The sequence below is a fragment of the Phyllobates terribilis genome, unplaced genomic scaffold (genome assembly GCF_046119375.1).
Source record: "Phyllobates terribilis strain yellow unplaced genomic scaffold, ASM4611937v1 Scaffold_1__5_contigs__length_1240528914, whole genome shotgun sequence".
NCBI lineage: Eukaryota > Metazoa > Chordata > Amphibia > Anura > Dendrobatidae > Phyllobates > Phyllobates terribilis.
The window spans coordinates 581,209,003-581,233,848 of NW_027362761.1; the positions used below are offsets into that span (position 1 = coordinate 581,209,003).

The following is a 24,846-nucleotide window of genomic DNA, read 5'->3' on the forward strand; positions in this document are numbered from 1 at the left end:
AATAAAACACCATTTTATTTAATTCTTAGTTTACTAAAAAAAAAATAGTTACCTGTCCACGTTCCTGCGCTGATCTCCCATGCACAGCTGTCACATCTGGAGATGGTGACAGCTGTGCATGGCTGCTGTAAGCTCACGCTGCCGGGAACACGTCCGCTCCCGGCAGCGGGAGCCACTGACTGAGGTCACCGGAGTGCATTCAGGCAGCGCAGCTCCGGAGACCTCCTTTACGGCAGTGCTGTACCGTGGGAATTTCTCACGATACAGCAGTGCCGTAAAGGAGCTAACCGGAGCAGCGCTGCCTGAACTCCGGTGAACCCTTACGGCCCCGTCATTCTAGCGGCGGCAGCGGTTCAGAGCGGTCACATTCTATGTGGCTGCTCTGAACTGGAGATCTTCGTGGGACACTCGTGGACTACTACGGAGGGGTAAGGATAAGGTTGTGGTTTATTATTTTATATTTTATTACAGGAGATCGATGGCTTCGGGGAATTAGGTGTCTTGGTGAGTATAGGTGTAGTTTTTTATTTTTTACTTTATTTTAGGTGGCGATCGGCGGGGACAGGTAATGTATGAACTAATTTCTTTTAGGTAACCACTGGCCACCAATGACATGTATTTAACATTTATTGGGGACACAGTAGGGCAATTTAAATAGCAGGATCAGGCTGATGGGAACTACTGCTCCCATCGAGCTGATCCTGCTGGCAGGAGTGGACGGGGGACAGACATAGGCCGATGGGAGTAGTAGTGTCACATCGGCCTATGTCTGCCCGCACACACACCCGCACACACACCCGCACACACACACCCCGCACACACACCCGCACACACACCCCGCACACACACACACCCCGCACACACTAATCATGACGGGTCCGGGAGGTGAGGCTGACCTGTGCGGCCGTGGGAAAGTTGATGTGAGTTCATGCAGTCAAGCATGAACTCACATGAACCCTCTGAGGGCACCGCGGCTACTTCAAATGAACAGCTGATCGGCATCACCTGATACCTCAGCTGTTCATTTGAAATAACCGGCGGGAAAGCGCAGCACAGAACGGGAAAGCCGGCGGTGAAGTCTTTTCACTGCCGGCTTCCCCGCCCGGGTCCTTCGCTCCTTGGTGCTGCGCTCCCCGCCCGGTCCTAATTTACGATCGGGATGGGAGGTGGCGAGGGGAGCGGAGGATCGGGGTGGGAGGCTGCGGGATTGTTTAAAAGCCGGCGGCTTTTTACCGCGCGCCGGCTTTTAAACAATCAGGAGAATTCTCCCACGCTGGGATGGCATTCTGATGACAAGCTGGATCGCAGCTGAGCGCTGCCATCCAGCTTGTCATCCTTCAGAGACACTGCAGAGCGCAGGCATTATGGGAACTTCCGATTCCGGTATTCGATATTATAAAAGTATCGGAATTAAGTATCGGAATTCCGATACAGTGAATATCGGCCGATACCCGATATTTCAGTATCGGAATGCTCAACACTAGTCGTCAGGCATTTTAGAGAGAAAGAGTTTTTGGCAGTCAGACCAGAACTGATGAATACTTGTTCCTTAGACTTTTCTAAATTTCCCTAACGACCTACTGTAAGAAATCTCTTTCCTTACCCTTCCCCCTTGCCATCCTATATTCTTGCTTTCGGCACTTCTCTATCCTTACGCGCGTTCCTTCCGCCTTATAGCTAGCTGACTCATGATTGTGATATATAGATATAAAATGCCGCCCCCCACGATGTCAGCAAACAAAAAGTTATGCTCCAGCAATGATATTCCAACCACTAATTGACACCTAGATGTCACACAAATAGTAAATGTGTCAAAGCTTCACATACAGAAAGCTGAACCCGAGCTGAGCTTGTCTTTGGTCACTTTAGCGCTGTATTGAGTTTAAAGGGTTATTCCCAGAATTGAAAATTATCCACTATACATAGGATGAGGAGTCCGACTGCTGGGACTCCAAATGATCCTAAGAATGGGGCTCTTCTTCAGGAGATCCAGGCTCTACAGTAGCGAACATGTGTATGCTCCACCTCCACTCCATTCGTTGTCGGAAATAGGGCAGCGCTGTACTCAGCTTTTTCCGTCAGTTCCATTGATAATGAATGGAGCGAAGGCCGAGCATGTGCAACTCTGCTGGAGAGACCAGTTTTCGGAATCGCTGATCAGACCCCCAAAAGGTGGATAACTTTCAATTTTCGGAATGCCCCCTGTAAGATAACGCCGCAGCCTTACATGCAATAGGCACACCTTGACATTACGATCAGTGGCACCAAATGACAAACCGGACATCTGTACTATTCCAGGACACCAGATCCAAATCACAAATCCGAATTGATGAATGTATTAATGACAGGATAAACATGACTTCTACAGTTAGGTCCATATATATTTTGACAGAGACAACATTTTTCTAATTTTGGTTCTAGACATTACCACAATGAATTTTAAACAAAACAATTCAGATGCAGTTGAAGTTCAGACCTTCAGCTTTCATTTGAGGGTATCCACATTAAAATTGGATGAAGGGTTTAGGAGTTTCAGCTCCTTAACATGTGCCACCCTGTTTTTAAAGGGACCAAAAGTAATTGGACAATTGACTCCAAGGCTATTTCATGGACAGGTGTGGGCAATCCCTTCGTTATGTCTTTCTCAATTAAGCAGATAAAAGGCCTGGAGTTGATTTGAGGTGTGGTGCTTGCATCTGGAATGTTTTGCTCTGAAGTAAACATGCGGTCAAAGGAGCTCTCCATGCAGATGAAACAAGTCATCCTTAAACTGCAAAAACAGAAAAAACCCATCCGAGAAATTGCTACAATATTAGAAGTGGCAAAATCTACAGTTTGGTACATCCTGAGAAAGAAAGAAAGCACTGGTGAACTCATCAATGCAAAAAGACCTGGGCGCCCATGGAAGACAACAGTGGTGGATGATCACAGAATAATCTCCATGGTGAAGAGAAACCCCTTCACAACAGCCAACCAAGTGAACAACACTCTCCAGGAGGTAGGCGTATCAATATCCAAATCTACCATAAAGAGAAGACTGCATGAAAGTAAATACAGAGGGTTCACTGCACGGTGCAAGCCACTCATAAGCATCAAGAATAAAAAGGCTAGACTGGATTTTGCTAAAAAACATCTAAAAAGCCAGCACAGTTCTGGAAGAACATTCTTTGGACAGATGAAACCAAGATCAACCTCTACCAGAATGATGGAAAGAGAAAAGTATGGCGAAGGCGTGGTACAGCTCATGATCCAAAGCATACCACATCATCTGTAAAACACGGCGGAGGCAGTGTGGTGGCTTGGGCATGCATGGCTGCCAGTGGCACTGGGTCACTAGTGTTTGATGACGTGACACAGGACAGAAACAGCCGAATGAATTCTGATGTATTCAGAGCCATACTGTGTGCTCAGATCCAGCCAAATGCAGCCAAACTGATTGGTCGTCGTTTCATACTACAGATGGACAATGACCCAAAACATAAAGCCAAAGCAACCCAGGAGTTTATTAAAGCAAAGAAGTGGAATATTCTTGAATGGCCAAGTCAGTCACCTGATCTCAACCCAATTGAGCATGCATTTCACTTGTTAAAGACTAAACTTCAGACAGAAAGGCCCACAAACAAACAGCAACTGAAAACCACAGCAGTGAAGGCCTGGCAGAGCATCAAAAAGGAGGAAACACAGCGTCTGGTGATGTCCATGAGTTCAAGACTTCAGGCAGTCATTGCCAACAAAGGGTTTTCAACCAAGTACTAGAAATGAACATTTTATTTACAATTATTTAATCTGTCCAATTACTTTTGGTCCCTTTAAAAACAGGGTGGCACATGTTAAGGAGCTGAAACTTCTAAACCCTTTATCCAATTTTAATGTGGATACCCTCAAATGAAAGCTGAAAGTCTGAACTTCAACTGCATCTGAATTGTTTTGTTTAAAATTCATTGTGGTAATGTCTAGAACCAAAATTAGAAAAATGTTGTCTCTGTCCAAATATATATGGACCTAACTGTATGTCCTATAGCACCATATAGACGTAGCAAGCATCAAAAGAACATTCGGAGCGATACATCTCGTAACGACGTGCCAATTGTCTGGTTTGGCACTTGCTATATCTGTAGCACAAATCTTGTACTGATCATTAGCACTTTACTATATGTCGTAGCTCAATCTCATCTAGAACAGTTGTATAAATTTCCAACCATTCTTTGCCTGTTCAGTGTCTATATAGAACGTGGTTTTGTGATTTGGGGTAATGGGAGCAGATATAGAATCCCACCAGAATATGGACAATTACCAATATACAGCACGCTGCTCAAAAGAATTTAAGGGAACACAAATCATATCGGATCTCGATGAACCAAATATTCGTTCTGAAAATCTTTACTGATGTAAATTGTGTAAGAAGAGAATTAAGTATAAACGATAAATGGAAACCAACATCGTCAACCAATTGAGGGCCGAATTCTAAATCACCCCGAAAATCAAAGAGAAAAATTTTAATCACGGGCAAATTCAATTCACTTGACTTTAATCATGGCAACTCACATTATGGCTCAGTAGTATGTACAGTGGTGGCCAAAAGTATTGGCACCCCTGCAATTCTGTCAGATAATACTCAGTTTCTTCCTGAAAATGATTGCAATCACAAATTCTTTGGTATTATTATCTTCATTTAATTTGTCTTCAATGAAAAAACACAAAAAGAATTGTCCTAAAGCCAAATTGGATACAATTCCACACCAAACCTAAAAAAGGGGGTGGACAAAAGTATTGGCACTGTTTGAAAAATCATGTGATGCTTCTCTAATTCGTGTAATTAACAGCACCTGTAACTTACCTGTGGCACCTAACAGGTGTTGGCAATAACTAAATCACACTTGCAGCCAGTTAACATGGATTAAAGTTGACTCAATCTCTGTCCTGTGTCCTTGTGTGTACCATATTGAGCATGGAGAAAAGAAAGAAGACCAAAGAACTGTCTAAGGACTTGAGAAACCAAATTGTGAGGAAGCATGAGCAATCTCAAGGTTACAAGTCCATCTCCAAAGACCTGAATGTTCCTGTGTCTTCCGTGCGCAGTGTCATCAAGAAGTGTAAAGCCCATGGCACTGTGGCTAACCTCCCTAGATGTGGACGGAAAAGAAAAATTGACGAAAGAGATTTCAACGCAAGATTGTGCGGATGGTGGATAAAGAACCTCGACTAACATCCAAACAAGTTCAAGCTGCCCTGCAGTCCGAGGGTACAACAGTGTCAACCCGTACTATCAATCGGCGTCTGAATGAAAAGGGACTGTATGGTAGGATACCCAGGAAGACCCCACTTCTTATCCCGAGACATAAAAAAGCCAGGCTGGAGTTTGCCAAAACTTACCTGAGAAAGCCTAAAATGTTTTGGAAGAATGTTCTCTGGTCAGATGAGACAAAAGTAGAGCTTTTTGGGAAAAAGCATCAACATAGAGTGTACAGGAAAAAAAAAGAGGCATTCAAAGAAAAGAACACGGTCCCTACAGTCAAACATGGCGGAGGTTCCCTGATGTTTTGGGGTTGCTTTGCTGCCTCTGGCACTGGACTGCTTGACCGTGTGCATGGCATTATGAAGTCTGAAGACTACCAACAAATTTTGCAGCATAATGTAGGGCCCAGTGTGAGAAAGCTGGGTCTCCCTCAGAGGTCATGGGTCTTCCAGCAGGACAATGACCCAAAACACACTTCCAAAAGCACTATAAAATGGTTTGAGAGAAAGCACTGGAGACTTCTAAGGTGGCCAGCAATGAGTCCAGACCTGAATCCCATAGAACACCTGTGGAGAGATCTCAAAATGGTAGTTTGGAGAAGGCACCCTTCAAATATCAGGGACCTGGAGCAGTTTGCCAAAGAAGAATGGTCTACAATTCCAGCAGAGCATTGTAAGAAACTCATTGATGGTTACCGGAAGCGGTTGTTCGCAGTTATTTTGGCTAAAGGTTGTGCAACCAAGTATTAGGCTGAGGGTGCCAATACTTTTGTCTGGCCCATTTTTGGAGTTTTGTGTGAAATGATCAATGATTTGATTTTTGCTTCATTCTCTTTTGTGTTTTTTCCTTGCAAGCAAATTAAATGAAGATAATAATACCAAAGAATTTGTGATTGCAATCATTTTCAGGAAGAAACTGAGTATTATCTGACAGAATTGCAGGGGTGCCAATACTTTTGGCCACCACTGTATGGCCCCCATGTGCCTGTGTGCAATCCTGACATCTGGCCATTCTCCTGACAAGACGGCAGATGGTGTCCTGAGAGATCTACCAGACCTGGATCAGGACATTAGTGGATCCTGGACGATCTTTGGTGATACTTGGCAGTGTTGGATGCACTGATACCTAATGTCCCAGAGGTTCTTAATTGCATTCTGGTCTGGGGAACGTGAGGGCCGGTCACTGTCATTAATGTCTTCATCAACCTGAGAATGTCTAAACACTCTGGCCACACGAGGTTGGACATTGTCCTGCACAAGGTGAAACCCAGGACCACTGCACCAGCATAAGACCTGACAAAGCTCTCAAGGATTTCATCCCAGTATCTAGCAACAGACAATTCACCATCACATGGAGGTGTGCGCGACCCTCCAAGGATATCACCATGGCTGACCCACCACCAAACCAGCCATGCTGGATGGTGATGCAGGGAGCATAACGTTCACAAAAGGTGAAGTTGAAGGGAACCTGTCACATGAAAAAAACGCTATTAACTTACAGATATGGGGTTAATCTGCAGCTTAATAACGTACTGAACCTGCCCGGCGCCGGCACTTAGACCCCCGCTGCCAGGAGGAAATGAACTTTATAACGCCCCCGATAACATTCGGTTTTCTGTCACGGGGACAGCGCCAGCGTGGGTTCAGTCATCGCTCTGTGTATAGAGAGCAGCGGCTGTAACCGCGCCTCCCGACAATGACTGACAGCCGGCCCTAATGATGAGCCGCTGTCAGTCAGTCGCCGATCTCTATAGTCTGAGCAGTGACTGAATCCATGTCGGTGCCGCCAGGAATTTCAGGGCCCCATACTGGCAACATTTTTAAGTTCCCCTGAGACTCTGCCCAGACTCCACCCCAGCTCCACCTCCACCCCTCGATCCTTCCACAGTCCCACCGCCCACTTCTGGAAAAACTCCACTTCTGCACCACGTCCTCACCAATCACTCATTAACAGTTCCCATCGAACACCAGATCACACACATCGCCATCAGCGTTTGTTTTGGTCAGTAGATTTTTTCAGCCGCCACCATGACAAGGTAGACTCTTCTGGCCGGGCCCTACTCTACTCTAACCTATTAAACATTGCTCAAAATATCCAATACTCTTTTTAGGTATATTTTTACACGGTGTTCCAAATTATTATGCAAATAATATTTTCTCAGATTTTCCCAAATTACCTATATGAATTGCAGTCATTGTAATTTTCCAGTCAGATAACTATTAGAGTACAATTGAAAGGTTTTTGTACAAACTGCCTATGATAACAGTATATTTTTAAAAAAATAAAAAACTCAAACTGCACTCAAAATGCATGTTCCAAATTATTATGCACAGCAGAGTTTTCAACCTTTTCATTTTAATAAATAACAAAAAAAATGGTCATTTTTGAAATTTTAAGCATTAGCAGGTTATTACAAACTGAAATCAAACAGTTTTCAACTCAAAACTTTATTCTAGGTGATGTTACATTTGCACATAGGACCCCTTGTTCGAAAGGAGCTTCTGAACTCTCTCGTCCATTGAATTTGTCAGGTTTTGGATGGTTTCTGCTTCAATTGTTTTGCATGAGGACAGAATACCCTCCCAGAGCTGTTGCTTAGATGTGACCTGCCTCCCGCCATCATAGACACTCCTTTTGATGATGCTCCAGAGGTTCTCAATGGGGTTGAGGTCAGGGGAGCATGGGTGCCACACCATAAGTTTGTCCCCTTTTATGCCCATAGCAGCCAGAGATGCAGATGTGTTATGTGCAGCATGAGACGGGGCATTATCATGCATGAAAATGATCTTGCTGCGGAATGCACGGTTCTTCTTCTTGAAGTGACACTACCAACTGTGAATGGCGGATTCTGTTGTCTCTCGTTGTAATCCAGCTTGTTAGGATAATGAGGTGACTGCTGAAAAGAGATCTCTTCTGGACAGAAAAGCAGTAGGTTTATTTATTATTTTATGATAATTGGAATGGGAGGTCGGATGGGTGAGTGGGCAGGCGGGGACGCGCACCTCATCACTTTTGGGTCCTCAACTCATGCATATAACAAGCCGCAAGGGCCTGGGGCGCGTCAGCAGCTTAGGAACAGAGGGTTCCTGATGTCAGACCCAGCTGGTCTCATTTGCTGCGGCCATACAATGTAAGTAGCCGCGGCTTTGAGTGACTGGGGCCCCAGGGCTTAATAAAGCAAAGTAAAGTAATTGGCCCGGGCCCCACCATGCCACGCAGTCTGCCAGGCCATTTACAGTGCACAGACTGCGCAGCGTGTCTCATCCAGTCCGGGCCCTCCTCTTTGCTTCCGCTCACCGGGCCCCATACACCAGTAATGGCAGCAATGCCCTGATGGCGGCCCTGGGCGCTGTCCTCTACTAAAACCCGAACGTTACTAGGAGGAATAAAATTAATTTCCTCCCGGCAGCAGGGATCTAAGTGCTGAACGCTATTAAGCTGCAGATTAACCTCATATCTGCAGGTTCACAGCATTTTTTCAAGTAACTGGTTCTCTTTAATACCCGACAAACACGTGGAAACTGACTTAGAGCTATGTTTGAGTACACACAGTACTACACAGACAGCTGACACCTGCCTGATTCGGCCTTAAATAGGCCTCAGGTGATTATGTCAAAGTTGTTTGCCAAGTTAGAAAAGTCAGAACAGGTGAATAACATTGAGCGGAGGGTAGAAACTAGGTGCTGTGATTTGTCCCATACACAGACGCAGGGAATCCTGCTCTCCTGTTTCTATGTAGTACATGTTCGGAAGCAGCCGCAGCATGGCAGACATTACACAGGAGTATTGAGCTGTGTAGCTATCTATCAGACTCTAGCATGAAATGAAACACCAGAAAGTAGCAGCATGGATGACATTACACATGATCATTTAGCTGTGTAGCTGTGAATCCAACACTGGGGTGAATAAAATACCAGAAAGTAGCAGCATGGATGACATTTATAGAGGAGCACTTAGCTGTGTAGCTGTGCATCCAACACTGGAGTGAAATAAAATATCAGAAAGTAGAAGCATGAATGACATGATACAGGAGTACTTAGTTGTGTAGCTGTGAATACAACTCTGGAGTGAAATAAAACACCAGCAAATAGCAGCATGGATAATATTATACAAGAGCACTGAGCAGTGTAGCTGTGAATGCAACACTGGGGTGAAAAAAAACACTTGAGAACAGCAGCCTGGGTCTGTATGTGTCTCTGCTTCTCTTTGCTCCTTCCTCCTCCTTTCCCCTCCCCGCTCCACACTTTAATAGACAGCTGTAATCTGATCCCTCAGTCTGTTGGTTTCTTATATTCACTTTTGATCTATGGTAAATTACCGTATATTCCGGCGTATAAGACGACTTTTGAAGACTGAAAAATCTTCTGTCTAGTCTGGGGTCGTCTTATACGCCAGTAATGCTTTTGAACTTTCAGAAATTGACATGCGAGGATACTCTGGGGGTGTTAATAAGCTGCCGTGGCCGTATCCCTGCCATGTCGGAGTTAATATAAGGTGGAGGGAGTTAAAATACGGCGGCGGTAGGTCCAGACAGTCAGTGCTTCTGTGCTGAAACTGACACATCGCTGCGTATTCCCAGCTCCGGACACAGCGCAGGGCTTCTGTGCCGACAGCTTTCACTTGTCACAGAAGCGCTGCGCTGTGTCCGGAGCTGGGAAGTTCGCATCGCTTCTGTGACAATATATGAAAAGCCGGCAATTCAGCAGCGGCATAAGCCGGCACCCGACAATTTAGAATAGAAAGAATAGAGAATCACACATAGATTAGATATATATGAAGTACAGTGACAGTATTGCTTACTGTACTTGTCATTTAGTGTAAAGGATTTATTAAAACAAATATTAGTGTTTTCATGCACCGTCTCTTTAAAAAAGCCGGCCGGCAATTCAGCATCTGTACCCGACAATTTAGAATAGAAAGAATAGAGCATTACACATAGATTAGATAGATAGAAACATGTCAGTCACATATATATGAAGTACAGTGATAGTGTTGGTTACTGTACTTGTCATCTAGTGTTAAAATAACGGATTTGTTTAAAAAAAAAATTGGCGTGGGGTTCCCCTTAATTTTAGTCTCTAGCGGAGGTTAAGCAGACGGCTGGGGCAGATGTTTGAAGCCTGGGAAGGGGGTAATACCCACGGAGCTCCCCAGGCTACTAATATCAGCCCCCAGCTGAATACCTAGCCTTTACTAGCTATTAAAATGGGGGATCCCAAAAAAATGACGTGGGGTCCCCCCTATTTTAATATGTTTATGAGTGACAGTTTTCCTGCTATATACCTGCATGTCATAAGAATTTAAATTAAAAAAGGACCATGTTAAATTCAAATCTGTTTTTTTTTTATTTTTACCGGTGTTTGGTATGCGTTGGAAAAGGGGTAGTCTTATACGGTGAATATATCCTAAACTCTATATTTTAACAGGAAAGTAGGGGGGTCGTCTTATACACCAGGTCGTCTTATACGCCGGAATATACGGTAGCTGAATTGCTGGCGACCATGTACACTCGAACCCCCTATCTTTGTGCGCTCCTAAATACCAACACACTAGAAGAACATTAGAAAAAGGAATATAAAAAATAATACTGATTTATTTGAAGTCTTATTTCTCAAATATAAATTGTTTTATATAATTTTTTTTTTTATAAAAATTACCAGTAATGAGCCAGTTATTACTTATAGATGACACGGCTGCTCGTGTCTTCCATGATGTGAGGTTAGAGCTGAGATTTCGGGTTATGGCATGATATCGCTCTACAAGATTTAAGATCAGAAATTTCTTTCGCACTAAAGCCATATTCTGCCAGCACTTCATTTGTGTGCTCCCCGATGAAAGGATCCCTGCTGGAGGAAGGCTCTGCGGGGGTCCTAGAGAGCAACGGGGCCGGCCGCGGACTCACTTCCCCTTCATCGTTAGAGAAGAAAGATCCTCGCTCTTTATTGTGCTGGTGGATTTCGACATTGTCAAAGGATAAGACGGGCGTCACGCACGCGTCCGTGCCATCGTAGATCTGACACCACTGCTCCTGCGTCTTCTCCAAAAACTTTACGGCAAATTGCTTCTTCAGTGAGGGCCAATCGGAAAAGCTCATCTGATTGGGAAGGTCGGAAGGATCGAGATCGAGTCCTGTGGAGTAGAAAATGATGGAGGATTGAAACAAAAGTTTATTAGAAAGTTGTAGAACTTTTCATTACAGATGCGGATTGTGCATGGGCATTAGCAATCCTATTAATTATTCTGCTTTATTCTTCCCTTCTTTATCTACAGACCCCGTAAACTCTGCCCGATTTTCTTTTGAAAATAATGGATTCAGATATTAAAGAATTATCGGCATTTCTAACCGCGCTGAATCTGTTTTATGATCAAAAGACCCGAGCTGTAGCCGACAGCCGTGACCTGGATCAAAATGTGATCCTGGCTGTCTAACCCCTTAGATGCCTCGGTCAAAAGCAACCACAGCATGTTGGTAATTAGAAAAAAAGTTATAGGTGTCCGAAAAAGGTAATATAAAAAAGTAAAACTTAAAAAAAAGAGAGTTTGCGTCACCTTGGTAGTCTGTGCTAGCCGGACCACAGCTCTGCAAATTTCCTGCAGACACCTCTTCTGATTAGTAGGTCTGGCACAACTTGGTTGATGCAGAGAGATGCAAAAATGCTATTGTGACACTAGAAAAAAAGGGGCACTGCCCTGGTCCAGAGGCCACGAACTACCGATATATCAACTGGACCAGGGTCCTGTGAATCTTCTTGCTTGACTTTAATTAAAAAAATATATATATATACACACATGTCATTTTTGCATAGCTCAAATCATAGAGACCGTCGTAATAAAGATATCATTATATATACACAGATGCATCTCACTAAATTAGAATATCATCAAAAAGTTAATTTATTTCAATATAATAAGTGAAACTCCTATATTATATAGAGTCATTACACACAGAGTGATCTATTTCAAGTGTTTATTTCTGTTAATGTTGATTATGGCTTACAGCCAATGAAAACACAAAAGTCATTATCTCAGTAAATTACAATAATTAACAAAAAAAACACCTGCAAAGGCTTCCTACGGGTTTAAAAAGGTCCCTTAGTCTGTTTCCGTAAGCTCCACAATCATGGGGAAGACTGCTGACTTGACAGATGTCCAGAAGGCAGTCACTGACACACTCTACAAGGTCCCAGAGTCTGGAGGAAGAGTGGAGAGGCCACGATCCAAGCTGCTGGAGGTCTAGTGTGAAGTTTCCACAATCAGTGATGGTTTGGGGGGCCATGTCATCTGCTGGTGTAGGTCCACTGTGTTTTATCAAGACCAAAGTCAGCGCAGCCGTCTACCAGGACATTTTACAGCACTTCATGCTTCCCTCTGCCGACAAGCTTTATGGAGATGGAAATGTCATTCTCCAGCAGGACTTGGCCCCTGTCCACACTGCCAAAAGTACCAATACCTGGTTTACACACAACAGTATCACTGTGCTTGATTGGCAGCAAACTCGCCTGACCTTAACCCCATAGAGAATCTATTATAGAGAATCTATGGGGTATTGTCAAGAGGAAGATGAGAGACACCAGACCCAACAATGCAGACGAGCTGAAGGCTGCTATCAAAGCAACCTGGGCTTCCATAACCCCTCAGCAGTGCCACAGGCTGATCACCTCCATGCCACATTGCCGCATTGATGCAGGAATTGATACAAAAGGAGCCCCGACCAAGTATTGAGGGCATTTACTGAACAGACATTTCAGTAGGACATTTCGCATTTTAAAAACATTTTTCAAGCTGTTGTTATAAAGTATTCTAATTTACTGAGATAATGACTTTTGTGTTTTCATTGGCTGTAAGCCATAATCATCAACATTAACAGAAACAAACACGTGAAATAGATCACTCTGTGTGTAATGACTCTATATAATATAGGAGTTTCACTTTTTGTATTGAAGAACTGAAATAAATTAACTTTTTGATGATATTCTAATTTTGCGAGATGCACCTGTATGTTGCAAGGCGAATAGTACAACATTTTTGAAGCAAAAAAATCTATGCTGAAATTGCCGTTTTTGTTCAAGAAAAGAATTAAAGTCAGTCCGCAAGTAGTATGTGCCTCAAAAATGTGATATTAATAATAGAAGTCATCCTTCAAGTCCCTGATAAAATAGTGACTCCTGGAACGCCATAATGAAAAAGCAAAAAAAAAAGTGAACTTTTAAAGAGTTAAAAACAATCGGAACATTCCATACAATCAAGAACATTCTAAAACTGAAGACATAACAGTCACAAGTTGCACTTGTAACATACGTCGACGGCTGATTTGCCCTTGGCGGGATAATACCGCGTCTTATAATTGGGCTTCACGTGATTGCCGGAGACAGTAAGAGTCTCATTCACGTTTATCAGCCGCCTCTCCCTCCTCCCCCCACTCCTCCTGTCAGACAGAATATATCTGCGGTTCAGTAGATGAGCGCTCAGCTCAGGAAAAATGTAAAGGCTTCTTAAGTAGAACAACAAAAAGGGTACACGGTAAATCCGACGCCTCGGCGGGGACGCGGCAACAAAGTAATCTTATATGGAGCGTTCCGGAACGATAACGATGAATCGCGGCATTAACTTCACACTGACACCAAATTATTCCATTGACACAAAAGTGGATTTAATGCGGCAAAACAGCAAAGTTATTTCCTCGCTTTCCGTCCAACACAATTGGATGTCGGCCAGAAAATGACTTAAGAATATAAAATGCCGGTAGGGAGATGAAATCCGAAAATTAGCGACACTAACCTAGCGGTTACCGAACAATTACTGATGAATTACTACAAGGAAGATAAGAGGGAAAGTACAGAGTTCTTCCGAGGATGGAGCGAGTCTTCCGAGGAGGTCCCTGCAGGACAGGGCTGCAGAACAATGGGTTAATGGTCATGGTGACATCCCGGACCCTAATTTTTTTCAATGACCCCAAACTAAATTGATACTATTTGGCCTCTTGTAAAAGTAGATCCCAACAACAAAGGCCAAGAAAGTGAAGGGATTTCGTACATGTCCTGTCAATCATCCCATTGAGAGGATCCAGTCGGCCCCACCCTAGCTGATAACAGAGAGAACGCATGGTCGTCTGCAAAAAGAGGTGACGTGGACCTTAAAGCTCCCACTCAACTTAGAGACAAGTCGTCAAAACCCGTTGATTTATTTGGGATCGGTCTTCTATCTTATAGGTCTGAGATTGGGCATATTTAATTTTGATGCCCAATCCTTTTGTCTGCAAAGGATATAAGTCTCTACTAGAGGTGACTGGCAGCCATTTTTTTTCCTTTCTCCCCACTGGCGTTGATCTGAGAATGTGTATAGGCGGATCGGGAGGAATAGCTGTCAGCAAAACGAGTGTTCAACCCACAGCCATTGTGGGGATATGGGCACTTTTTAAGTTTTCACAGTGAAATACCAGCAGTCCAGGGATGTAATGGCAGCTGATGTATGGGGGATGCAGTGCTTCCACTTTTTAGTTCCCCATTTCCTCCCTTAGGGCTCATTCAGACGTCCGTACAATGGGTCTGAGGTCGGACTGCTAATGCACGGACTGGCAGCGGCTCTCCCGACCTGAGCATGACAACTGCATGTGTTTCTATGAGGTCGTCACGCTTGGGTCGGGAGAACCACAGCCATTCCATACCTTACGCTCCGATCTCGTATCGATTTGTGCGGACGTCTGAATGAGCCTTAATCTCTTCCTTTTCTATTATTCCATTTTGTCTTCTTCCTTCCACTCCTTTAAGAAGTCTAGCTGCAGCAGGAGCCTCCCCCCACTGTCTTGTTTGCAGTTGAAATACCACTAAATCTGATCAAGTTTAAGCTCTACCCCATAGCTGTTCCCTATCCTAAAATGAAACAGGCGAGCAGAAGATTAACCCGTGTTCTCTGCAGGACCTCCCACTGCAATGATACGTAGCCATGGTGGGGGAAACAAGTGCAGGTTGCAAGAAAATGTCAGGGTGGTTTCTATTAGAGGTATTCCAGTCAACATAAATTATCCACTACATAAGTAATAATTTCTTAGATCAGTGTGGGTCTTCCTGCCAATTGTCACGGGTGTGTCCAACACTCGCCCTGCAGTTGGTTGCAGGAGATCTCTTCGTTTGGCATTACAGACACTTTCTTAGATGTGTCTCACTCTAGGACCCAGCGGCTACCTCCCTCCGGCTAACTGACACCCATGCCTGGGTGTTTAAATACTTCCTGTTTGCTTTAGGGAGGTGCCGGTGATATTCACAGGACCCCTTGTGAAGGCTTAGAGCTGTTGCAATCTGCTTGCTTCCTCTTTGGTGGTAAGAGGCCGTGTGTATAATCTCTCTGAAGTCGGCTCAAGCTAAGTTACTTCCCCTGTGTATGTCTCCCCTTGCTGTCTTTAGTTCACCCCCCTTCCCTAGCCAGGGTCTAGCTCTAGGGAGATACAGGGTTTTAGGTTCCTGATCGGCGATTGGTGAGAAAGCAATATAGGGATGGTAGGGAAGACAGGGTGATATCAGATCAGCCTAGGAGGTCTCAACCCGTATATCCTTAGTGTCTGGGCTCCCTTCCCCTCATCCCTTCGTGTTGCACTTTGTCTTTCCTACACTGTGCGTGACACTAAGACTCTCAACAAGACAACCATGGAAGACCAGTAAACTTGGGCCCTTGTTCTCCCCTGGCCCCGAAACAATGGCCATGAAGAGTAGAACGGACCTGCTTGTTGAGCATACGCAGCATTCAGCGATTTTCACCGCTAGGGATTTAGAATGGATGCCAGTGCAACCAGCAGCATCTCCTGACCGCAGCCTTGTGGCCAGGGGAAACATGAGTCTCCCCATTCTGACTACTGTTGGGGGTCCTATCAGGAGAGACCAATACTGAACTAACAATGTTGACCTGAATACCCCATTAATAAAAGTGGCTCCTCTCTGCCGGAACCTCTTCTCTTGGCCAGAGGAAAGAGCGGTCATAATGGGCAACCCGGTCATGTAAATGTTTACCTTGTAATACTTTATTTCTCCTGTGGTGGCACTGCAGGGAAACTGAACACTTACTACCAGATAGATTACAGCTCATCACTTTTCGATCAGCTGCAAATAGGTCCCTTGTAACAAACAGGTGGAGAAACCGCTTTGAGTCAGGCAACATGTAGAGAGGGTTTTTTATGGTTGCCTTTTTTTTTTCGTGGCAGTAAAAAAAACACGAGTTTGCTAGTGGAAAGTACTGCAGGAAATGTTTCTTCATTGGGGAGTTCTTCGAGGAGTTTTTTGTTCCTGAAGTGTAATGGTTTCCTGCAGCCTTCTGATTGGGCAGTGCCTAGTTTACAGAGTATCCCATCAGGAGCTGCTTAAAGAGAAGTGCACTGATCCAAATCCTCCCCATGGAAAGGATACAACTGTGTCTACCCTCAGCCGCCACTAGGGGGAGCTCAAGAGATGAATGCAGACTGGTTATATATTAAAGGGGAAATGCAACTTTTAAAAAGTTTTAAAAGTTTGACAGTCGTTTTTAAGCAGTCAGCAGGTGATCACTGCACACTTTATTTTTCTTTGTTTTTCAAAAGCGAAATAAATACTGAAAGGCCTGAACATATGAACAGCAAAGCGGTTCTATAATAGGAATGCAAAGGAAGAATCATTCAACTGTTTACAATGTGGTTTTCAGATCTCTATTTTTAGCAGCCGCGTTCCAAAAAGCTACTTATAAAACCATGTGTGCACATACCCTTATGGTGTGTTTCTATATAAAAAAAACACTTTTTGGTGCACAGTATCAGTCGCCTGAATAAGTAAAACAGACCCAACCCTGAGACAGTTAATGTCACGACTAGTGACACGACAAACAGAGCTGCTTATCTCCTGAGCTCAGGACAGAGGTGATATCGAACATTTCATGTCATCGCCCAGAACCTCGCTGCACTCTGCTCCCAGCACTGGACTGTGCGCTCTCTGGACACCTGAGCATGGACCAAGCCTGAAATTCTTATTTTTAATAAGCCTCACAGTCATGGAGGATGATTTTGGGGATAAAAGGCAAATTAAGAAATTCACCACTTTTCTTTTAACTGATGCAATTCTAAAATTCAGTATATTTGAAGCTGCAGACATTGGTGACAAAATCACTGTGAAACTGCAAGCACTATCTTCAGTGGGTGTTACTTGTGAAACTGCATACTTTAAGCTCAACAAGCATAACCTATGAAACTGCAAACACTAGGCTTAGTGGATAATACTTGTGAAACGGCATACTCTAAGCTTAACCTGTGAAGCTGCAAGCACTGAGCTTAGTGGGTGTTACTTGTGAAACTGCAACCGCTGTTATCTGCGAATCTGAAAGCCTTAGGCTCAGTGGGTGCTACTTGTGAAACTTCAACCTCTCAAGCTCAGTGTGTGTGAGTTGTCAGGCTGCAAGCACTGAGCTAAGTGGGTGTTACCTGTGAAAATGCAAGCGATGAGCTTAGTGGGTGCACCTGTGAAGCTGAAAGCTGTGAACTCGGTGGGTGCTACCTATGAAGCTGAAAGCCCTGAACTCATTGGATTGTTATCTATGAAGCTGAAAGCGGTTAGCTTAGTTGGTGTTACCTGTGAACCTGAAAGCGGTGAGCTCAATAAGTGTTACATGTGAAACCTCAACCTCTCAAGCTCATTGTGAGTCTGATTTGTCAGACTGCAAGGATCTGAGCTCAGTGGGTGTAATCGGAGAAACTTCAAGCACTGAGCTCAGTGGGTGTTATCTGAGAAACTTCAAGCACTGAGCTCAGTGGGTGTCATCTGAGAAACTTCAAGCACTGAGCTCAGTGGGTTTTAAGTGTAAAATAACTTACCCTTTAAAAGTTCTTTGTAGAATTGGGGCTCAATAGCTCCCACAGCCATGTACTTTCCATCCGCGGTCACGTATGTAGTATAGAATGGCGCTCCACCATCCAGCATGTTCTCACCCCGAGGTCTGCTCCATAGTCCTAACTTCTGTGATTTCCACACAAATGACCCCAGATAGGCGGCACCTTCCACCTTGAAAAGAAGGGAAATAGTGGAATTAATGGAAATGCAGAACATCATTTATTTTACTATATAGGTTGTACAGGATTGGGATTTTTTATTTCTGTGTACTACAGTGACATGAAAAACTAATAAGCGGCCGTCAGTCAGATGTGACGCCACTTATCTCTTCATACACTTTAACAGTGGATTCAATGCTAACAATCTGTTTTGTTTTTTAGTTGGCGCCCACTTATGTGCTAGATATGTACAACTGTACTGTTTCTTTATGAAAGGTGCGAGCACAGAAAACTCAATATTTCTCTGTTTGCTTTTCTCACGTTAGATATTTATGTAAATGACTGGAAGACTTGAGAATTTACTAACGAGCGGTAACGAGGTGTAATGCATTATTAATGAGCGCGCTTCCTCAGTTCTCACGCTGCCCATGCAAACGGCAAAACCGAATACATTACCGGGTTCACACATCTCTTAACTAGAAGAGCGAGGCCAAGATTGTAACATTGCCCTAATGAGATTAGATTCTTAGTAATTAAATAATTAAATCCTAATAAAAGTGATCGGATCTTATTCATATAGTGACAAAGGGGGAGGGGGGCACTGTCATGTAAAATCCTGGTTACTTCTCACTATCCCCCACTGGACTAATTCCTCCTTCATCCCACCGATCCTTTCCATGGACAGGATACAATTGTGTCTACCCGCAGCCACCACTAGGGGGAGCTCAAAAGGTGAATGCAGCCTGGTTTTACATTAAAGGGGAAATGCAACTTTTAAAAAAAAGTTTTAAAAGTTTTAAAAATAAGTTTTAAAAGTTTTATAGTTGGTTTCAAATAGCCTGCGGTGACCTCTGAAGTCACTCAATGGTCGCAGTGATCACGTGCAGAACTACTGGCATCATCCTCAGCAATAGGAATTACTTTGTCACTAGGATAGCTGAGGCCACCGATTGGCGGTGCTGGTAAGTTAATAAAAGACTGGAGGATAGCCAGATGGTGATCGATGGTTTTGTGGGGACACACCTTCCCTCAACACTTTTCATTTTTTCCTCGCCTTCTTCCATGAGCCACAACATGCCTTATGGGTTAATTAAGTTTACATTTTGATAAAATCGGACTTTTGCAGACGCAACAATACCAAACATGATTATTTTTTTTATTTCTTTTTGCATGAAGAAAATGGTGGGGGGGATTAAAATTTTTATTATATAACTTTTTTTTCCCTACTTTGCCCTTTAATAAGTAGAATTCTATGCTCCGCTACCTGACAAACACAGCTCTGCTACACCTGCCCTTTTCTTTCTGCAGTTGCCATAAGGAATAATTAGCTGTAAAGCCACATGGCTTCCGCCTGGTGCCAATCTTACCGGATCTGGCCTTTACCTTAATCCTCCACCGCGGCAGAGAGCGTCTCAGTAACAGGAGATGAAGGCAGGAGAGGCCGGCGGGGAGATCCAGAGGAGAGCACTGGGGACCGAATCAATTAACCATTTAATGTGCCCTGATAGCAGGAAGCACAGATGGCATGAAATAGGGTACTGGCCACGATAGGAATATTGGTCCTGGGAGAAGCCGCTCATGGTACGAGAAGCTGCTCCTCTACTCCTTTCAGGGCAATAAAGCCGATGGCCGTCAGGATGACACAATGGCGGACTGCGCTGCACAGTGGATGTAGCAGAGCGGAATCAGCGCTTCCAGGAGGCTTCCTGTGCTTCCAGTTATGAAGAAGCAAGCTGTGCTCCTGAACCACAAAAAACTAATGTCGCCCCTAAAACTCAAATTACACCCACAAACGTAAAGGTATTTTGGGATTTTCTGTGATACCATCACAAAGTAGCAAATATTTGTGAAGTGTAAAGGAAATGATATTTGGGGTTTTCTAAATATTTCAGAAATATAAATGTGAAAATTGTGAGGTGCATTAGTGTTCAGCCCCCCAGAGTCAATACTCTGTAGGACCACCTTTCTCTGCAGTCACTGCTGCAGTGTTTTGGGGTCTGTCTCTACCAGCTTTGCTCATCTAGAGGTGACATTTTCCCCCCTTCCTCTTTGCTCTCAGTGAGATTGGATGGAGACGTCTGTGATCAGTGACTTTCACGTCTTGTCACAGATTCTCAATGGGATTTCGTTCTGGACTGTGATTGGGCCATTCACACACATGAATATGCTTTGATCTAAACCCTCCATTATAGCTCTGGCAGGATGTTTGGGGTCGTTGTCCTGCTGGAAGATGAACCTACGCCCGGTCTCAAGTCTTTTGCAGCCTCTAACAGGTTTTCCTTCAGGATTGTCCTGTATTTAGCTCCATCCATCTTTCCCAATCAACACTGACCTTCTACCCTGCCCCTGCTGAAGATAAGCCTCCCCACAGCATGATGCTGCCACCACCATGTGTGACAGTGGGGATGGTGTTCAGGGTGATGTGCAGTGTTAGTTTTCAACATAGTGTTTTGCATTTAGCCCAAAAAGTTCCCCTTTGGTCTCATTTGACCTTAGCACCTTCTTCCACATGTTCGCTGTGTCCCCTACATGGCTTTTTGCAAACTACAAATGGGACTTCTTGTGTCTTTTAAAAATGTTTCTTCTTGCCTCTCTTCCATAAAGACCAGATTTGTGGAGTAAACAACTAATAATTGTCCTGTGGACAGATTCTCCCACCTGAGCTGTGGATCTCTGAGGCTCCTCCAGAGTGACCATGGGCTTCTTGGCGGCTTCTCTAATTAGTGTCCTCCTTGCTTGGGATGTCAGTTAGGTGGACGGCCATGTCTTGTTAGGTTTGCAGTTGTGCCACAATCCTTCCATTTTTGGATGATGCATCCATCAGTGCTCTATCAGATGTTGAGCTTAGACTATTTTCTTTTTAACCTAACCCTGCTTTATTCTTCTCTACAACTTTATCCCTCACCTGTCTGGTGAGCTCCTTGGTTTTCATGATGCTGTTTGATCACTAATGTTCTGAAAGCTCTCAGGCCTTCACAGAAATAATGTAGTTGTACTGAGAAGAAATTACACACAAGTGGAGTCAATCTGTTATGTGACTTCTGGAGGCAATTGGTCACCCAGGATTTTATTTAGGGGTATCAGACTACAGTGGGGCTGAATACAAATGCATGTCTCAATTTTCATATTTATATTTTTTAAATATTTAGAAAACCTCGTATCATTTATTTTACACATCACAAATACTTGCTACTGTGTGTTGATATCACAGAAAATCCCAGTAAAATATATTTAAGTTTGTGGCTGAAATGTGGAAAAGTTCATGAAGTATGAATACTTTTTCAAGGCACTGTAAAAAAACAGTTTTATTACATTTGTAAATGAGGGAACTTCAGTGCACTATTGGTGTGGCCTAGAGTTCAGTGCACCCTTGGTGTGGCCTAGAGTTCAGTGCACCACAGGTGTGGCCTAGAGTTCAGTGCACCATAGGTGTGGCCTAGAGTTCAGTGCACCATAGGTGTGGCCTAGAGTTCAGTGCACCACAGGTGCGGCCTAGAGTTCAGTGCACCATAGGTGCGGCCTAGAGTTCAGTGCACCATAGGTGCGGCCTAGAGTTCAGTGCACCATAGGTGTGGCCTAGAGTTCAGTGCACCCTTGGTGTGGCCTAGAGTTCAGTGCACCCTTGGTGTGGCCTAGAGTTCAGTGCACCCTTGGTGTGGCCTAGAGTTCAGTGCACCTAGAGATTAGTGCACTGTTTCGCCCCCTCAGTTACAATCTTCCACCCCTGCCATTATATTGATTAACAGCGCTTACTTTGGAGCACTATCTGAATTAAAGCCCCAGTCCTGCACACAATGACACTGCAGGAGTCTATAGCAAACACAGTGTCAGTGTACTCCAATCCATCACTCCGGCCTGCAGGGGCCACCTGCTAATGTGTTATCCTGTATGGAGCAAACAGCTGCTGCAGACAGGGAGACCAACACACACTGACACTGCGGAGGCCAAGAGCACACACAGTGTCAGTGTGTGCAGGTGCATTCTGATCCCTCCCCTGTATGATCTAATGTGCAGCAAGTCGCTGCGGCAGACAGACACACTGACACTGCAAGAGCGCACTCCCATCCCTCTCCCGTCAGCACCGGCCACCAGCTACCGTGTGATCCTGTGTGCAGTGAGCAGCCGCTGCACACAGGAGAGGGATGAAAACTAGGCCCTTACAGTGTCAGTGCATGCAGGGATGAGCCAGCTCAATCTCTGCACGGGGAAGAGGAGGACTCGATCACTAAGATTAGGGGAGTATACATTTATTTTTTCATTGGGCACACAAAGGTGAGATTATTACTTTTGGAGAGGGCACTCGGCATTAAAGTGATCGTCCATCTCTGGGGACAATTTATTTACTTTTTTCCTCTTTATTTAAATGAATGTACTTGGGACTAAAAAAATCATTTTTGCAATTGGGTTTCTTTAAAAAACAATGTGCACCATTTTAGTTTTTACAGGCTCTTTGATTTCCAGCTTTTTCACCTTTGATGCGGTCGGTGGTCAGAATCAGACAGATGGAAGAGTTACAAACTCTTCCATCAGAAAGAGCTCACTGACGGATTCTCAGTTGACTCATTCTGCAGCCAGTAATGTACAGTGCAATACAGAGGCTATAAAAGGCAAATGGTGCGAAATCTTTAATCAAACTCAATTACAAAAATAACTTTTAGCCCCAAATACATGCATTTAAGTAGGAAAAAAGTGGACAATCCCTTTAGTACTTTCCAAATGAGGAATTCCAGGTAGAATTATTTGTTTTAAAGGGGGGAACTCAGGGGGAATTATTACTGGTCTAGGGGGCACAATGCTTGCCCCGTGTGCTGGTAACCCACGCTGTGCCACTGGGTGATATTATATGGACACACCGCGCCTATTCACATCCTTGATGCAATATTCTAAATACTGACAGTTTGTATTGTATTAATCACACACATGTAGCAGTGCTGAATTTGTCATTGGCCTTTTATTTCGGCTAGTCTTGTCGGCATACTGGGGAAAAAAAAAAGCTTCTGACTAAGATAATTTAGATGGACCCGCAGTCCTAGAAAAGTGACTGTGGCAAAATCACAAACTCAGCTCTGCTACATCATAACGGAAAATTTGGAACAAGACAATTTTATATATGTAGACAATTTCAATACTAAGCTTATATAGAAGTTTACCCCCCCCACCACCTAATAAAAGTGTGGGGCATTCCTGACCTTATTATGGAGCCTGGAGAGTTGTTTCGGCTCCTCGTGGGCAGGGCTTACTTACCATGCTAGAATCAATGACCTGCCCTCGCCCAGATCGGGTACGTTCAAACAGAGACATGACAATACCCAGAGCACACGTATAACTCCCCCCGGCAAAGTCAGCAAGCAGGTTCATGGGGAAAGTTGGATTCTCGTGTTGTTTTCCAAGTCTTGACAGCAAGCCTAGAAAATGAAGCGAAAAATCATAGAATATATATATATATATATATACATACACCGCTCAAAAAAATAAAGGGAACACAAACAACAGAATATAACTCCAGGTTCCTCCAACTCCAACCTCCAAACTTCTGTGAAATCAAACTGTCCACTTAGGAAGCAACACTGATTGACAATCAATTTCACATGCTGTTGTGCAAATGGAATAGACAATAGATGGAAATTATTGGCAATTATCAAGACCCCCTCAATAAAGGAGTGGTTCTGCAGGTGGGGACCACAGACCACATCTCAGTACCAATGCTTTCTGGCTGATGTTTTGGTCACTTTTGAATGTTGCTTGTGCTTTCACACTCGTGGTAGCATGAGACGGACTCTACAACCCACAGAAGTTGCCCAGCTAGTGCAGCTCATCCAGGATGGCACATCAATGCGAGCTGTGACAAGAAGGTTTGCTGTGTCTGTCAGCGTAGTGTCCAGAGGCTGGAGGCGCTACTAGGAGACAGGCCAGTACACCAGAAGACGTGGAGGGGGCCGTAGGAGGGCAACAACCCAGCAGCAGGACCGCTACCTCCGCCTTTGTGCAAGGGAGAACAGGAGGAGCGATGCCACAGCCCTGCAAAATGACCTCCAGCAGGCCACAAATGTGCATGTGTCTGCACAAACGGTTAGAAACCGACTCCATGAGGGTGGTATGAGGGCCTGACGTCCATAGATGGGGGTTGTGCTCACAGCCCAACACCGTGCAGGATGCTTGCCATTTGCCACAGAACACCAGGATTGGCAAAGTCGCCACTGGCGCCCTGTGCTCTTCACAGATGAAAGCAGGTTCACACTGAGCACATGTGACAGACGTGACAGAGTCTGGAGACGCCGTGGAGAGCGATCTGCTGCCTGCAACATCCTTCAGCATGACCGGTTTGGCAGTGGGTCAGTAATGGTGTGGGGTGGCATTTCTTTGGAGGGCCGCACAGCCCTCCATGTGCTCGCCAGAGGTAGCCTGACTGCCATTAGGTACCGAGATGAGATCCTCAGACCCCTTGTGAGACCATATGCTGGTGCGGTTGGCCCTGGGTTCCTCCTAATGCAGAACAATGCCAGACCTTTATTTTTTTGAGCAGTGTATATAATATATATATATATATATATTATATATGTGACTATTATGTATTCAGATAGACTTTTAGTCCATTTTTTCATCAAAATGCATC

At 44.3% G+C, this 24,846-nt stretch overlaps 1 protein-coding gene across 8 annotated transcripts in view; it reads right to left on the reverse strand.

Moving 5' to 3' along the window:
- Positions 1–10,809: 10,809 nt before the first annotated feature.
- AMACR (alpha-methylacyl-CoA racemase) overlaps positions 10,810–24,846 on the reverse strand; it is a 151,817-nt gene continuing 137,780 nt past the window's right edge. For all 8 annotated transcript variants that reach the window (XM_073681499.1, XM_073681514.1, XM_073681510.1 and 5 more), the window contains exons 4-6: positions 23,478–23,638; positions 18,060–18,246; positions 10,810–11,365 (exon numbers count right to left, since the gene is read on the reverse strand). In XM_073681499.1, coding sequence (XP_073537600.1) covers positions 10,956–11,365; positions 18,060–18,246; positions 23,478–23,638 — 758 coding nt within the window. In that variant the 3' untranslated portion in view covers positions 10,810–10,955. The remainder of the gene's footprint in view (positions 11,366–18,059; positions 18,247–23,477; positions 23,639–24,846) is intronic.